The sequence below is a fragment of the Amphiura filiformis genome, chromosome 12 (genome assembly GCF_039555335.1).
Source record: "Amphiura filiformis chromosome 12, Afil_fr2py, whole genome shotgun sequence".
NCBI lineage: Eukaryota > Metazoa > Echinodermata > Ophiuroidea > Amphilepidida > Amphiuridae > Amphiura > Amphiura filiformis.
The window spans coordinates 14,197,684-14,214,468 of record NC_092639.1 but is presented as its reverse complement, the minus strand read 5'-3'; the positions used below and the strand labels follow the sequence as shown (position 1 = coordinate 14,214,468).

General features: G+C 33.9%; 1 protein-coding gene across 1 annotated transcript in view; it reads right to left on the bottom strand.

Annotated features, from left to right (window-relative positions):
• Positions 1-12,528, bottom strand: part of LOC140166652 (uncharacterized) — a 172,689-nt gene extending 160,161 nt beyond the window's left edge. Inside the window, 6 exon segments of the mRNA XM_072190151.1 lie at positions 3,399-3,537; positions 6,553-6,753; positions 7,602-7,795; positions 10,615-10,869; positions 11,714-11,753; positions 12,499-12,528. Coding sequence (XP_072046252.1) covers positions 3,399-3,537; positions 6,553-6,753; positions 7,602-7,795; positions 10,615-10,869; positions 11,714-11,753; positions 12,499-12,528 — 859 coding nt within the window.
• Positions 12,529-16,785: the final 4,257 nt, after the last annotated feature.

Below are 16,785 nucleotides of genomic sequence, written 5' to 3'. Positions count from 1 at the left end.
GGCAATCTCCTGCAAACCCAAACATCATTTGGGACAGTTTGAAATGTGTCATTACAGGTCATTGTATTGAATATACCAGCAGAAAGAAAAAGGAACGAAATCAAGTAAAGTCTAATCTTCTAAAAGAAATTGACAAAGTGAGAAAGGACATTTCTGAATTTTCTAATATCAATAATGATGTTAGTCTTGATGTCTTGGTTGAACGACTTAGTTCTCTGGAAAGTGATTTAAATAATATTATTGATCAAGAGACTGCTGGGCTAGTTGTCAGATCTAGATTAAAGTGGGTTGAGCATGGTGAAAAGAGTACCAGATATTTCTGCAATCTTGAGAAGCGCTCCTCAGAGAAAAATGTCATCCGGAATCTTATGAAGGAAAACGGTACCATTCAAACTGATCCTGTTAACATTTTGAAAGACCTTCATGGTTTTTATGATGATCTTTATACTTCTCGCTCTACTACAGCATCAGACCAAGCTGCAAGTACTTTTCTTGATCAGCTTGAAATTCCTCAGCTGTCTGAAGAAAGTAAAGAGAATTTGAATAGACCTGTTACAAAAGCTGAACTGCTTTTGAATTTGAAATCTTTGTGCCATAACAAAGCACCAGGTTTAGATGGCCTCCCAGTGGAGTTTTACATCGTCTTTTTTAATGATATTGCTGATATGTTAATTGCATCTTTTAATTTTTCCTTTGAACAAGGCCTTTTGTCTCTTTCCCAAAGAAATGGTGTTGTTACTTTGCTTCCTAACAAGGACCGTGATCCTATTTTTGTTAAAAATTACCGTCCTATTTCCTTATTGACGACTGATTATAAGCTTATTGCAAAGACCATGGCTAATCGTCTCAAACTTGTTCTTCAGGATCTTATTCATGATGATCAAACTGGTTTCATGAAGGGTAGGAATATTGGTTGTAACATTCGTAACATTATTGATTTGATTGAATATTCCGATATGAATAATATCCCAGGGTCTATTGTCTTGTTAGATATAGAAAAGGCTTTCGACAGCGTTGAACACAGTTTCTTATTTCAGGTTTTAAGTCGGTTTAATCTTGGGGATAATTTTATTCAGTGGGTCAAAACTTTTTACAATTGCCGGAAAAGTTATGTTATCAATAATGGTTTTCTCAGCAATCCTATTGACATGTCTCGTGGAATTTTTCAAGGCTGTCCTATTTCACCCTTTTTGTTCCTTTTTGCCATTGAAATTTTGGCTATCGCAGTTCGCAGTAATGAAAAAATAAAAGGTCTTAAAGTGGGTAACATAGAAAAGAAAATTAATTTGCTAGCTGATGATACCACTTGTTTCTTACAAGGGGATTTAGAATCTTTCCAATTTCTCTTCAACATCCTTGATAAATTTGCTTCCTTTTCAGGTTGCAAAATCAATATGTCAAAATCTGAGGCCATTCATATTGGCAGCTTAAAAGGTTCTGATTTCCATCCCTTTGAAGATATTGGGCTGAAGTGGAAGACAAACACCTTTAAAACCTTAGGTGTTAATTTTTCTCTTAATACACATGCTCTTTTTTGAGCTCAACTTTACCCCTAAACTTCATCAAATTGAGCAAACACTCAATTGCTGGAGGAGTAGATATTTATCTCTCTTGGGCAAAGTTACAGTTGTAAAATCCCTGTTGTTACCCCAGCTCTTGTATCTCTTTTCTGTTCTTTGTATAAACATTCCAAAAAGTTTTTTCAAGAAACTGAATAGTATGTTTTATAAATTCATTTGGAATGGAGGGAATGACAGAGTTAAGAGGGATGTCATGTGTAATGATTATGATAATGGTGGTCTTCGGATGATTGACCTTCTTGTGTTCTCACAGGCTCAAAAATTTGTGTGGGTTAAGCAGCTGCTTGATCCTAATTATTCTAGTTTTTGGAAATCCCTTGAACTTTCTGTTTTATCTTCTTTTTATCCAGATTATACTGTCTTGTTGAAGACAGATGCTCCAGATTGTGTTTTAAATACCCTGTCAAATTGTCAGCTAATTGAGACTATCAAATTATGGTATTTATACAAATGCAAGATGAAGGAAAAATTAAACTGGTCTGATTTCCATCTCCAGGACCCAATTTGGTGGAACAAAGATGTTCGGTTAAAAACAAAAAGTTTTTCTTTTACCCTACTTGGGATGAAAAAGGATCCATTGCATTTCAGATCTTTATATGGGTCACAATTTAGTTAAAACCTTTGAAGATTTGGTTTTAGAATTTGATATTTCCATTAAAGACAGGAGAAAATACAATTATTTAATGAATGGGATTTATTTGGATTGGTTCCAGAACCCTAAGAACATTCAAGAAAACATTTTTGATACTATTTCTGCTTCGCTTTTAGATGCAGAGAAGGTTTCAAAACATGCCTACTCAACTCTTAGGAACCAAGCCACTGTTGAAGCTGAAAACAAATGGGTTGATTGTCTCGATGTGTTTGATGAAATTGAATGGAACTGTGTGCATAGTAGCAATTTTAAATGTACTATTGAAACCCAGTTACGCTCTTTTTATTTTAAAGTTTTTCATAGGGCAATTTGTACAAATAATTTTCTTCACAGAATTGGTAGGGTGGATTCACCCAATTGTTACTTTTGTAATGAATTGCCCGAAACAATTTTGCATTTATTTTGTGAATGCAAGAATGTGTCTCCCATGTGGGATGAACTATGTTTTTATATCAACAGTGTCACTGGGGATTCTTTTACATTTTCCAAATTTGATAAAATGTTTGGTATCAGGGATACCTCAGAACATGACCTTTGTATTAATTTCCTTTTTCTGTGCCTTAAATTTTACATTCATAAGTGCAGATTTAAACAGACTAACCTTAGTTTCAATGCCTTTCTGAATATGGTCAAATTGAAGCAGAAAATTGAGTATAAAATTGCTGAAAGTAAAGGTAAACTGCGGCTCCATTTCAAAAAATGGACCATTGATCTTGAAGCATCTTAAATTGTTGTCCTTTTCTTCAATTATTTTCAAACTGATTATGGCAGGATCAAGATGGGTGTAACCAAGTAATGTGTGCACTTGTTTGACACAAGACTGGTGCTTGTGTTTTTTTGTAAGAGTGAACGTTCTCTTTGTCCATCGTCTTTGTCTCTTTTGTGATTGTCCTTTGTACCTGTTCTTAAAAATTTTGACTATAATATTATGATTTTATTCATGATCGTTGGGAACTGGTGGCCCATTTTGTTTGTTTTTTCTCCCTCCACCAGTTCCAAGAACAGGGAATAAAAAACTTCAAAAAAAAAAAAAAAAAAAAAAAAAAAAAAAGAACAGTAATTAGTCGATTTAATCAACCAAATCAACTTAATAGAATGCATAGGGCCTACCAAGCAAAATAATAAACAGAAACAAATGAACAATTTAACAAGTTATATTTACATACCTCTGCATCCGTAGAATTCTAATCTCAAACAAGGATGATTTCTGACGCTGTGTGGATAGAGTCGAATGCTTTGTGTTCGAATGGGTGGGGAGAAGTCGTTACGTACAATGGTGTTTTGATCATCATTGGCTGTGAAAATCTGAGAAAACAACAAACAAACAAACAAACAAAAATGACGATATGTTTTGCTAAACGAACTTAGGCCTAATCTGCAAGATTTTTTTTGGACATACATATTATGTAGCCAGACTGGTTTCCAGTGATATAAAAATCTCCGAGGCAACTTTTTTTTGAGAAAAATGGGGCCAAAAAGGCTGCTCTTTAAATAACCAGAGAAGATGAGAAAAATGTAAATAAAAAATAAATTTATAAATGAATATACGTTTTCACAGAGAGACCGGGCAGAGAGAGCCCGATGACTTATAACCAGGGTTGCCAAAACTTTTTAGCCCAAGTCGCGGGTATTAGCCGTGAAATGTCGCCCAAATAGCCAAAAAATCGCCCAAAATTTTAAAGTCGATTTAGGGGGGGGTTCTACACCCCCTTTTATTTTGTAATTTTTGGAAAATGCTGAAATAAATTCTAAAAAACAACAAAAATGAAAAAAAATGTCTTTCTATTTTTTTTGAAAATGTTGACATAAATTATAAAAAACTAAAAAAAATGATTTTCTGTTATAGGCTTACTGTAAGAAAAATTTATTTGTGAATTTTTGTGGAAATATTGAAATAAATTACAAACTAATAAAACTGAAAAAAAAAAAAAAATGCAAGAAAACACACGTGACATTTTTGGGAAATGCTGAAATAATGAAAAGCTAACAAACATTTTCAAAAATTTAAGAAAAATTTAAGTGATAATATAATATGTATGTTATATTAATAACAGATGAGGTGATCTAATCAATATTGAACAACCTATTCCCAGATGTTTACCGAAATATTAATAATCAATATGCGTACCACCTTTTTGCTTTATTTTATTAGTAACGGAACGCCAAAATCAATATCGACAAAACGACCCCCAAAAACGATCACCGGGAGAGCGGAAAATCGTCTCTAGTGGTTCAACATGTTCAACTGACATTATAAACAAAACAAAAAGTTTTGCCATATCAAGGGGAGTTTATATTATTAGATGAGACTGATCAGCATCAAATTAATAATTATAGAAAAAGTTTGCCGGAGTATAAAAGCTTATAAATATAGGGCAACAGTGACTGGCCAATTTAGTATTTTTTAGCAAAGCAAAGCTATCCATGTTATCATCATGTTCAAGTTTGAAACTTTTTAGTTGTTTTCAATTCAGATTCTAGTCAATAATTTTGGATTCGTTCATTTCCCTAGGAAGTTCTGTCTTGACTTTGAAAATGTTGAACCCAAATATACTACTACTATAAGCGATAATTGTTTCTAAAGCATTATTTTCTTGCTTATAGTATATTTTTTTTAAATACCATCATTGTACACCCATGTATTTTTCTTTTATATTTTATATAACTTAAAAGTGCTCGAACAAGGTGCAGATTGCCAAATAGTGAAAATTTCAATCTTTGAAAGGAAAATGAAGTAACATGGACTGCAATTCCATTTTTAAAAAGGTGTTATTTTACATGTTTTAGTTTAGCAGATAATTAATCATACTGTAAATGGTTGAGAGTAAAGTTGACCATATATATACACTCATAGAAATGACTTATTCGCCTTGTTGGCGCAATTCAAAAGGAGTAAGTTTGGACAACTCAAAAATAGTGTAAAAGTTGCCAAAACAACTAATCAACTTTGTTGGCATTACTTAAAAAGTTGATGTAAGTCGTTGCGTCAACTTTTTAAGTAATGCCAACTTCTGAATTCAAGTTCAGGGAACTTAGAAAAATAAACAAGGTTCAAAGAACCAATTCGTTGAGTTATTGTAACTCAACATGTAAGTTGATGTAACTCGTTCATATTAAGTTACTGGTACTTATTGTTTTGAGTTATTCCAATTTGGTACTTTGTTACTTAATTCACGTAATTGGATCATTTTCTGCACAATTAGCAGCATTCAAATATTTATTTTTGTAATCAGTGCAAAATTGTGTATACTATATAGCACACCTCTATTATGCTAACCTAGGCTAGTTTCATTTTCTGAGTTGTAACAACTCAATAAAGTAAGTGCAAATGAGTGCGACGAACATAATGATATCGAGTCAGCGTTACTCAAAATTGTACGCGTTGGCGTTACTCGGAAAGTTGACGCAACGACTTACATCAACTTACTGAGTAATGCCAACGAACAATTTCTATGAGTGTAGGCTATTCTTCTAAAGGTGTAAAATTTCACTCTTTTCGGAGTAGTCCCTGAGTGTTACTCAGATCACTCCAAAAGTATTAGTGTATAATATAATTCACTATTTTTCATTTAGAGAACACATTTCGACCAATCTCTCACTAAACACCAGACCTTTTAACTAGTAGTACTAGCGCAATATTTGAATTTCTACTTTTCACCATTTAAGTATATATTAATTGTCAAGTTCGAAAAACATCTAAAATTATTACCAGTCGACCTTTTGCATCATCATCTCAGCAAGCTTTAGGCATACTTAGTAAATTTAACCTTCATATTAACTATGTTTAAAATAAAAACAATGTTTCTTTACCTAGTTTTTACTCTATTTATAGACCCTAAGGAAAAAAATAACATTGAACAAACTGCCTGGAACTTTGCTGGCATTGACATTAATTGTGATAAATGGACAAAATGATCAACCGACTAGGATCGGTCGAATCGAAGTTGATACTTCAGGAAATGAAACAAGTACTGCCTTTAAAAAGACGTGACTGTGACCTGTGCAAATGTGCATAGTATTGTTCTTGTGTAAATCATTGTATCAGTTACCTTCCATGCAGTGCGCCTGGTTTACTGTAACTTTTTAGTGTTGAGTTCAAAGTTCCTTAAATAGACTGACAAGAAATATTATCGTTACCTTTTCACTGGCCTATATCACAAAATATTTGTTAAATTTTCGTCTATTCTTGGTTCGTAAAAGTAGTTTACAAAATCAATAAGAACAAAATTGTTGATGATAAGTAATTACCTCTTCATTACTGTAACAACAGTTTTTGTGCGCGATGTAATTAAACAAACTGTAAATATAAAAATGTCTTACCTTTTTAGAGCCACTTTCTTCATATTCAATCCACTCCACTGGTGTGGAACTTCCATTCCCTGCCACTGAACCTCCACTGGCTGTGTTATTAACAGCAGCATAGGTAACATAGTATTCCGTAATGTAGATATCAGGTAGATCAGGATGATTGAAGCCTTGGGTTGCCACTGCGCCAATGATCTTAATTTCGTTGAAGTCGACCTAGAACAAGACATATTTTATCGTCAAACCAAAGTCATACGATTTCCTCATTTTATAAAGTTTTAAATTAAAATTTAAAAAGAAAGAATGAAGTAAAGAAAAAAAAATTCTCAAAGCCACAGTCTCTTTAAACATATTCTATTGTCGCTATTTTCAGCCACAATTTTTGACGATACCAACATTTTCCAAAGCCACAAAAATACACATTTGCAACGATCCAAGTTAATCAATGCCACACTTTTGTATAAAAGAAAATGTGCATATAAAGAAATTGAAATTTCTAATACCCTTTTTCGTTAATACAGTACATTCAGCAGTATGCTTCGACTATATTTATAAATACGTTTTTATTAATACGCACGCGACCACCTCCACGCTTCCATAACAGCTTGTAGACAGCAAGTCTCGTAGTGATCTTCTACATAACGGGTCATTTGAATGCAAAGGCGGGACAACATGAGACAACATGTACTGTGCAGCAAAATTGTCTAATTTGTTCAACTTTGTGATTATATTGTAAACGTTTTCGTCGTTGAATATTTTTTTCCGTCGTCAAATACTTTCAAAATGTTGTTTTTGATAACATTTTACAAATTCGGAATCCCATAATTTTCCTATTCAATTAATACTTAAATTTGATGATATTTATCTACATACAGAGTTCCTATCCTTTTCTGTATAGTGGTCAATGCATGAAGATTTGGTCACGCTTGCTGGTCTTGGTATGTCGTGCCCATGGGTCACGTGCGTATTTATAAAAACGTATTAAAAATATAGTCGAAGCGTACTATTCAGGTAAATTTCAATTTTTTTCAATTATAAAAACAAAAGAAGAAATAAGTGCGTACCTGAACCCATTCTGTGAAGTTGTTGACATCAGTGAGCTCATGGGCACACCATGCGCCAGGTGAATTAAGTCTGACATGACTCTTGCCGATATCAAGGGGTCCTTCTTCTACATCTCCCAGATATGATGACATTGATATCTGACTCAGTGAGACGGTGCCATCCTCAATACCGACTGCTGGGTTCGAACAGTCACCTAATGGAAATGGAAACGATGGTATAATTGATATTGAACAACTAAAATTATCAGAAAAAATAAAACTGCTGTTTGGTAAACATGTATAATTTTTTTAATTAAGGGGGTACTACACCCCTCGATAAATTTGTGTCTATTTTTGCACTTTTCTCAAAAACTGATAAAACAGTGGTAACAAAAGTTATGTATATTATAGGGGCAATGAATCCAATTACTACACTGGAATTTCAGTGACCCAAGACAAGCGGTTCGTTATTTATGATAAGAAATTAGGTACCGCTATGATGTACCTAATTTCCTATCATATTATACTGAACCGCTTGTCTTAAGTCACTGAAATTTCAGTGTAGTAATTGGATTCCTTGCCCCACGTACTGCAGTTACTGTCCGTTTTCCTATACACAATACACAGTGCTCTCACCATTGACGCGTGACCTCTACAAATGATGCATGTTGGAAGAATGGACACTTGCCTAGTTAACATCACTGTGTGAAAAATAACCAGCCAATATTTTATTTATTCTCCAAAACTTCTAGCAAATATATTTCTCTAACATGACCTAAAATTACAGCTAGGTTAGATGTTCAGAAATGGTCGCACGTTTGTAAAATATGAGTGAGGGCAAGGCATAGCTAGCCAACTCCCCGTGTTAATTGAATGGAGATTTGACCGAAAATATTGGTATCGGACCGCTCACTTCTGAAGGATGCCACAAAAAAAACGGTAAAAGCTACATTTAAACTATTCTAAATAGGTTCTAGAAAATATAGTTTTGTAACATGTCCTAAATTTTTAGCTAATTTAGATGTTTGGAGAGGGTCGCACTTTTGTGTTTTAGGAAGGATATGTAAACGACAGATAACACCAAAAATATGAAGAAATTATTTCCAAACCGTGTTAAGTCAACAATCATTATGTTGCTCATTTTGAAGAATGCTGGTTAACAAAAAGCAGGTCTTTGTCTCATTTCGTGAACAAAGGTAACATACCATTGTTTCCTTTCGTTTCCTTTATAATCGGTTACCCAACTGAAGCTATAATACCAGCTTTATTGCGATGTCGCACATTGAAAACAGACACTTGTGCACAACCAGAGAAGATCTGATTTAATCAGTTGAGCTGCTTCAATGAGTGTTATCTTGGTTTAATAGCTTTTAATGGGGTTTAAGTCCTGCAAAGGTCGAGATGAATTCTACTGTAGACATGACTGCATCATGAATAATATACATAACTTTTGTTACCAGTGTGTTATTATTTTTTAAGAAAAATGCAAAAATAGTCACACATTTATCACAGGGGTGTAGTACCCCCTTAAAGATAAAGGCGTTTCAAAATATTATTATAAAGACGGCAAAATTGATAAGATGAAATTAAATAAGAAAAACTACACAAATAAACACATAAAATTTAAATATTTTGACTTCCTGCTATAACACTCGCCACAGTTTTAATGTAGCCGAGGAGAACTCTTCATGGTTGAAGATGTACATACCACGGTCTTGGGGTACCCATTCAGTGATTTTTGGTATATCGATGGGTGGGACACCCAAGTGCCCTTAAAAGCACCCAATTTGAGCAAATGTAGGTGTTTTTTGTGAAAAATTGGTATATGATGGGTTGCAAAAACGGCAAAAGGTATGTAGGCCTATAGAAAAAGAAGTCACCATCCAAAAGTCTTCGTGGCATATCCTCGTACAGTTTTTTGAAGACCCCCTGGGAAATGTTGTCAATAGAATAGGTGTTGTCAATAGAATAGGACAGTGGCGTAGCTGGGGGGGGGGGGCAGCCCGTCATGGCCGTCGGCTCATGTAAGGCCGTCGGTAGACGGAAGGCGTTGGTGAAAAAAAAAGGGTTAACAATAGACTATTTTTTTACCCAGGGTGACAGAAAAAAAGGGAGAATTGTAAAAAAATTATGAAAAATTGTTGTGAATGAAATTGAATTTTACATAAATATTTTGTGTTTTATGATAGTACCGCCTATAATCTTTTTTGCTCTTCACTTTTTCAAACCATGCAAAAAAAGTTTGGGTCAACAAATCACAACTTCCGTCGGCAAAAAATATTTCCGTCGGTACATTTACAAGTTGTGCCCCCTCGGTTCCAAAATCCTGGCTACGCCACTGGAATAGGACTCAAATGCGCATTAAAGGTAGACGAGGAATTGTTGGTCGGTCAAAGCAGCTTTAAAAAAATCGATTTTTATCTAAAACAAAATATATGATTGAAAAATAACTCTTTGATGTTTTGCAAAAGTCCATTTTACAAATCATATACTTTGAAAACTTGCTTGATTTATTATTGTTAATGAGTTATGTACAATCTAAATTTCAAGGATTTAAAATAATTCCCAAGGGACTGTGATTAGGGACCAATCAAGTGTTAGATTTAAAATTAAATCTTTAAGATTTAAAATTAAATCTTTTAAGATTTAAAATTCAAATCTATAAGATCAATTTTAAATCTAAAATTGATTGGTCCCTAACTACAGTCTTAAGGATTTATTTTTAAATCCTTGTAATTTAGAGTGTACGTTTTACAAAAGTGTTGTTGTTTCAGCCCTCTTTACAACACAACTCAAGAACCACAGCACCTACAAAAGTACATCTGTGATATTTGAATTCTTCTACACACTAAGAAATGATCAATGCAATTTTTGCCAAAGCTCACTACCATTCGCATCTACCAAATCGCAACAGTTTAAAATGGTTGCCAACTTTAATAACGGAACTGCGACAAATATTACTGGTCGGTTTATAATTTCACTTCGCCTTTTATCGCGATAAAATTGACACATTTTAATTTTATATAACACTTACCTGTTAATTTTTCGTAATAGTTGTAATATTTGTTGTCAGTGAGATTGGCTTGGTTTAATGTTGTCTGACTTTCTGGTAGTAAGAAGCATGATGCTGATGGGTAGTAGTAATCAAATGATAGACAACCACCATGTGGTGTATAAAGACAACGCTCGGCACAGTCCGTCTCACTGATTCCGTGAACTTCTGTTGTCTTGTTGTCGACGTGTAAAAGGGCGGAAAAACTAGTCTTGACGAAAAAACTAAACGGAAAATCTAAAAAAAGAAGAAGAGACAAAAATGGCACATGGCATTAATGATGAAGTTTATTTCGTGTTCGGTAACATTATTTACAATTTCAAAGCAACGGTGTCAGTGAAGCCTAAAACATCCGTGTAAGAAAAGAAGGAACACCTCCCGGGAACACCTTTGCATCAGCATAGAATAAGTATTTCCCATTTCTTATTTCTCGACCCAAGGGCTGAGAGCAAAGTTCGCTTGATTTGTTGGGAGTGGTCTTTCTTTTCCTTCTTCAATTCTTATTCCTCAATTTCTCTCCATGCTGTATTATGCTTAAAGCTTTAAAGCTGAGCTGAGCTTGAACAATTTGCTTGAACCTGGTCTCTTCAGGTCCCATTGTTAAACAAAATAAAGAAACCGAGGGGAGGGACGGATGGACGAACAGACAGATATGACACAATTTATCTGCGGGTTTATTGATTTAAGAAAATGTTCATCATATAATTATATACTGGTAAAATGAATGTTTTAAACATATCTGTCAACAAAACAATGACTTACTTTTAATGTTTCATCATCACAATGTGGTAGTGCTATATTCTGCCATGTTACCATGGTTTCAAGTTAATCCATAATCTGGAAAAACTACATTGTAACGTATGCCGTACACGCATTGAATGAATGTTTTACCGTTCATTTATGCAAGAAATGAACGCAGGCTCATTATTTCATTTCTCTGCTACATGTGTCTGATGTATTAAATTGTTTTACCATTTCGTATGTTCAAGATGTGTATGGATATTAAAATGAAAAGATTCATTTTTAGGTAAATTCTGTGGAAATGTAGAAAAATAATGATAAGGAAAATTACATTACTTACCAGATGCGTCAGACGGACGCGCTAAGACGAACAAGCAAACCTAGAGAAAAAGAGAATATAATAACCATGAAATTAAAAATAAATCGCAAGAAAGTTGAAAGTTGGCATACATACAGATTGACAAATTGTTTTCTATGAATAATTAGTCTCAGCTTAGACTTCTTTTATGTTATTCAATTAAAGAAGTTAAACAAAATATGAAATCCCGCAGAACATTGTGCCTAATGTTGCATTTTGTGAAGAACGTGAAAAACAAAATAAAAAACAAAACAAATCTAGATTGTTTTAATTATTTTAAAAAAAAACACCGTATGTTAACAAGACACAAAACGTTTTAGAGAAAAAGTCGGGTTATATGAAGCATGAAGGATTTATAGAAAAGGTATCAAACATAGAAACATTTTTTTAACTGGCTGCAAAACATTCTATACAAAATGTTATTTTTAAGTGTTGACAAAACTGTTTCCAGAAATGTGTACCAACAAATTATTATATTACAATAACAGTTTGACACTGAACATAAAATATTGTCGTAATATTTTTTCGTATGAAACGTTAAAAACGCTTTCTTGACCTTTTATCTAACCAGACATTTAAATGTTATAATGCGACATTAAAACGTTATTAAAACGTTTTGTCCAAAACCAAAAACCAAAAACAATTTTTTTGTTGTGTTTCCTGATAGAGTTACCAATACTTCGTACACCTTGGACAAATTGGAATGGACACCAATATTCCAGTCAAATTACTGCAAAATAAGTTGTTTGTGTTTGTAACAAACTTACCACAAAACCGAGGATTAGTACTGTCTTCATGATGTTAACAATTTGATAATGGGTTAGTCCAAATTATATAAATCCTGGTTTGTTTTTGGCCCTATCAAGATGGCGGCTTGTGTCCCCTCACATCTCCTAAACGATAATTGATTTTTATGATATTACTACTGATATTATATATATTTGCGTCATTCCAAATGAATGCATTACTTATTGGGGAGAAGATTGAAGAGGGTGAAGACAGTGTCGGATCGATTTTTACTCTTGTGGTCAACACTTGTGGTCATCAATATCTTAGTGATTTTATTGAACGTTTTGGATATTTAAGGGACTGGTTTTGTAACAGTTACATGCAAATAGCTACTGACGAATAAGAACTGTACACAGATGTGAGTCGGTCGGGGTACTAGGGAGGGGTACACGAATGCTATAATAAGGCGGGTTTCCGACATAGATACAAGAGAACACAAAATTTGGGTTCAAAACGCGCTTCATTCAAACTTTTGAGCATTTTTAAATTCAACCTCTTCTATTATCGAATTTTGTAAAACATTATTAAACTAGGTGTTTTTTTAAGGAAATACTTCTGATATTCAACATTTATTGATTACTTGATCCATTTTTAATTTTAGACCCTATTGATCAATAAATCCAATGGCATAGAAAAACTAAGTAAGAAATTCCTTTAAAAAGGAAATGTGCGTACAAAGAAAAGGTGTAAATTTAGGAGTGAACAGTGGTACAAATAAATAGGAGGTACTTTATTCCGGGGGACTCGACTTTGGAAGCGACGGAGATGTGCGGACAGCAGTTAGAAACTAGAGGTCTTTCGGTTAGAGCCTAGACACCAAAGAGAGGGGGTGTTTTGGTGAGAATAATTTACTGGGTGGGCAATTTTGGGCACTATGGGCAAGTTTAATTTACTGGGTGGGCAAAATAATTAAATGGGTGGGCAAATGCCCACCCAGTTAACATGTTAATACCTCCCTGGCAAAACATACTGTTTGGTATCCATGCAAGTTATTTGGTACGTCTCAAAAGCGAAACATGCCAATGTTAAATTTATGACCCATGTATAATATATGGTCATCATCACCGGCCTGTCCAGGATCTCTACCTGTGGGGCTCAGAGGGGCTTTCAGAGTTATGCGGGGGCTTAATGGCTAAAATCGTCAAGACGGCTTATTTTAAATGATTTTTTTAACAAAGTGGGGGGGGGGCTTCAAGCCCCAAAGCCCCGGACACGCCACTGATCATGTGAGAATTATGTTCAGGGTACAATGCAAACCCAGCTTGTGATTTGAATCCAGCACAACGTACAAGGGTCATATCATATGGAAATATTGACATTCTGAAGAGCAATCTCTGATCTGCTGTTGATAATGAAATTGATGAAGTAGACATCTTTTTTGATCATTACCCAAACCAACACTATCTTCTCCTCACTAACACTCCCATACATCAAGAACCAAAAATATATTTTCACGACAGATGAAGAGCTTAGTTGCAAAAGCCCTTACATTCTCTTTTTGACTTTTTGAGAAAAAGAGCTTTTTTTTTTAAATTGTGTAATTATTATTGCTTGTTCGATTTGATTAATTTTGGGTTTGGATAAAATGTTGATAAATGGAAACTAAAAGAATAGGGTTAGTACAATTTTCAAACCTACCTATTTATTTTATTATTTCTTTTATATCGCGCCCTTTGTGGATGTAAGGCCTTTTGCAACTAAATAAATTTACCCCTTTTCTAGAAACCACCTTTGCAATACCTTGGGCCTTTGTTTAAGAAATGAGACAATAGTGTGCATATTGTTAACCAGCATTCTTGAAAATGAGAAACATAATGGTTGTAGACCTAACACAGTTTGGAAATAATTTCTTCATATTTTTTGGTGTTATCTGTCGTTTACATATCCTTCCTAAAACACCAAAGTGCGAATATTTCCAAACACCTAAATTAGCTAAAAATTTAGGAGATGTTACAAAAACTATATTTTCTAGAATTTCAGAGAATACTTTAAATATTGGCCGGTTATTTTTCACAAAGTGACGTTAACTAGGCAATGCCCTATACTTCTAACATACACTATTTGTAGAGGTCACGCGTCAATGGTGAGAGCACTGTGTATTGTGTACAGGAAAACGGACAGTAACTGCAGTATGTAGGACGAATTTAAACTGTACTTTTCGCGTCTGGCCCCAAGGGGCCAGATGCATTTAGTGTCGGGATTAAATCCCCAGGGAGTTCCAGTGACACATTCTAGAAGTTATCTGTTATAACTGAGCTGAAGATGTGATCATTGATACTGAGACAGAGACGGCATGCGGCAGAGATGGGATTTGACCAACCAGCCTTTTATGACTCTTTAGGGTAAGGCGGCTTATGGTGTCATAAATTTAGTAGGAAGAATTATGGCCATAATAGGTTCATAGGTCAACGCTAGAAAGTACAATATAATAAATCAGAAGATATACATACAGCTTCAAAATTACATGAACATAGTCGTGTGTTGCCATAATATTAATGTATTACATTATATTGTTGTAATTTTTGTAATAATGTTCCTCCAAACTTAATGATATCCCGGGAATGATATGAATTTGAAACTATTTTTTGTTCTCTAAAATCCAACGCTAATTATATTACACAAATTGTGAAGCACGCTGGTAAAGTAATGCACTTCATTTCACAAAGTGATTGACATACTGAGATAGAGAAAGCAGAGATGGGTTTTGACCAGCCTAGATTTAATTAATTAATTAATAAATAAATAAATAAATAATTAATTAATTAATTTTGTGACAGGGATTGGTTAAATATATTAACCCTTAATAAATGGAGACAGAAAGAGTTTTATAAATAAATACATAAATAAATAAATACATAAATAAATAAATAGATTTAATTAATTAATTAATTAATTAAATAATTAATAAATAAATAAATTCCATCCGAAGTCAAAGGTTATCAATCAGAAGTCATCCGGGGTCAAAGGTCCTATGGAGGTCAACGGGGTGAAACAGTACCACTATCATGCCGCAACTATGATTATACCATGCCAGGGTTGCATTATAATATTAACCTTTTTAAAGAAGAAAGAGTAGTCAGTTAAATAAATAATTAATAAATCAATGTCATCAGCAGAGGTCATTCGGGGTCAGGTTATATGGGGTCAACGAGATGAAACAGTGTCGCTATCATCGTGCTGCTACTTGAGTACATTATGTCCAATACCATCAACAATAAAAAGTAATAATTTTCAAAAAATTATTTAAATACCACCAACTATATTCATTTTTATATTTATGTCGATTAATAAAAAGTCATGAGAATATACTAGTACTTGGATCCTGATTCGTCAAGTCTGTTTCCATGACCACAACGCATCCAATCTTTTCTCTGGACCAGACGCATCCCTTTTTAAAGGGATTTTTAGTACGAAATACTCTGGGAAAACCTATAGTATCATAAACTGGACTCCCTCAGATTTAGATTAGGGGTACTTAGTATGATCCACTATTTGGCTTAGCAAGTGAAGTGTCAAATAAAAAAAATGACATGGTTATGATGGTAAATGATTATTTTGAAAGAATAACATTTTGGAAAGAAACAGGAATTTTGTGGAAGATGCGGCAAAGCTTCTATTAAAGGAGTATTTCGTGATCATAGCATCCTCTTTTTATGATATTTTTCAGTACATATCCACGAAAAAAGCCTATTCCCAAAATTTCAGTTGATTCCGATTTTGCGTTTGCGAGTTATGCATGATTATGTGTATTACACCGCTCCATTGACAATGCGTTGTAATTTCGTTCGGGTGCACCAGAACGAAATTCAAATTCACGATATCTTTGCAAAACGAATTAATCTGCAAGAAATATTTTGTACATAAACATTATGTAGCCAGAGGTTTCCAGTGATATAAAAATCTCAACTTTTTTTGAGAAAAGTGGGGGATGAGGCTGTGGATCACGAAATGCCCATTTAAAGCTTCTTTATATGTAGTTTTCATTCACTAAGGACGCACAAGGACTTGTAGAAAGTCTACAGAGTCCTTGAGAGATCGAGTAATAGTAATGTTTCTCTATTTGTTTGTTTGTTTGTTTGCGTGCTTGGTTGTTTGTATTCTAGGATGGTTTCTAATGACAATAATTGTCAAGCAAAATAACATAAGTAAATAGAAACAGACATAAACTTATAGGTTGGTTCATAAGGGACACATGCTTGGATACATGGTCTAGACCTATCCAAAATGCACAAGATCTTAGAGCATGAGAAGTGTCAAAAATTTGT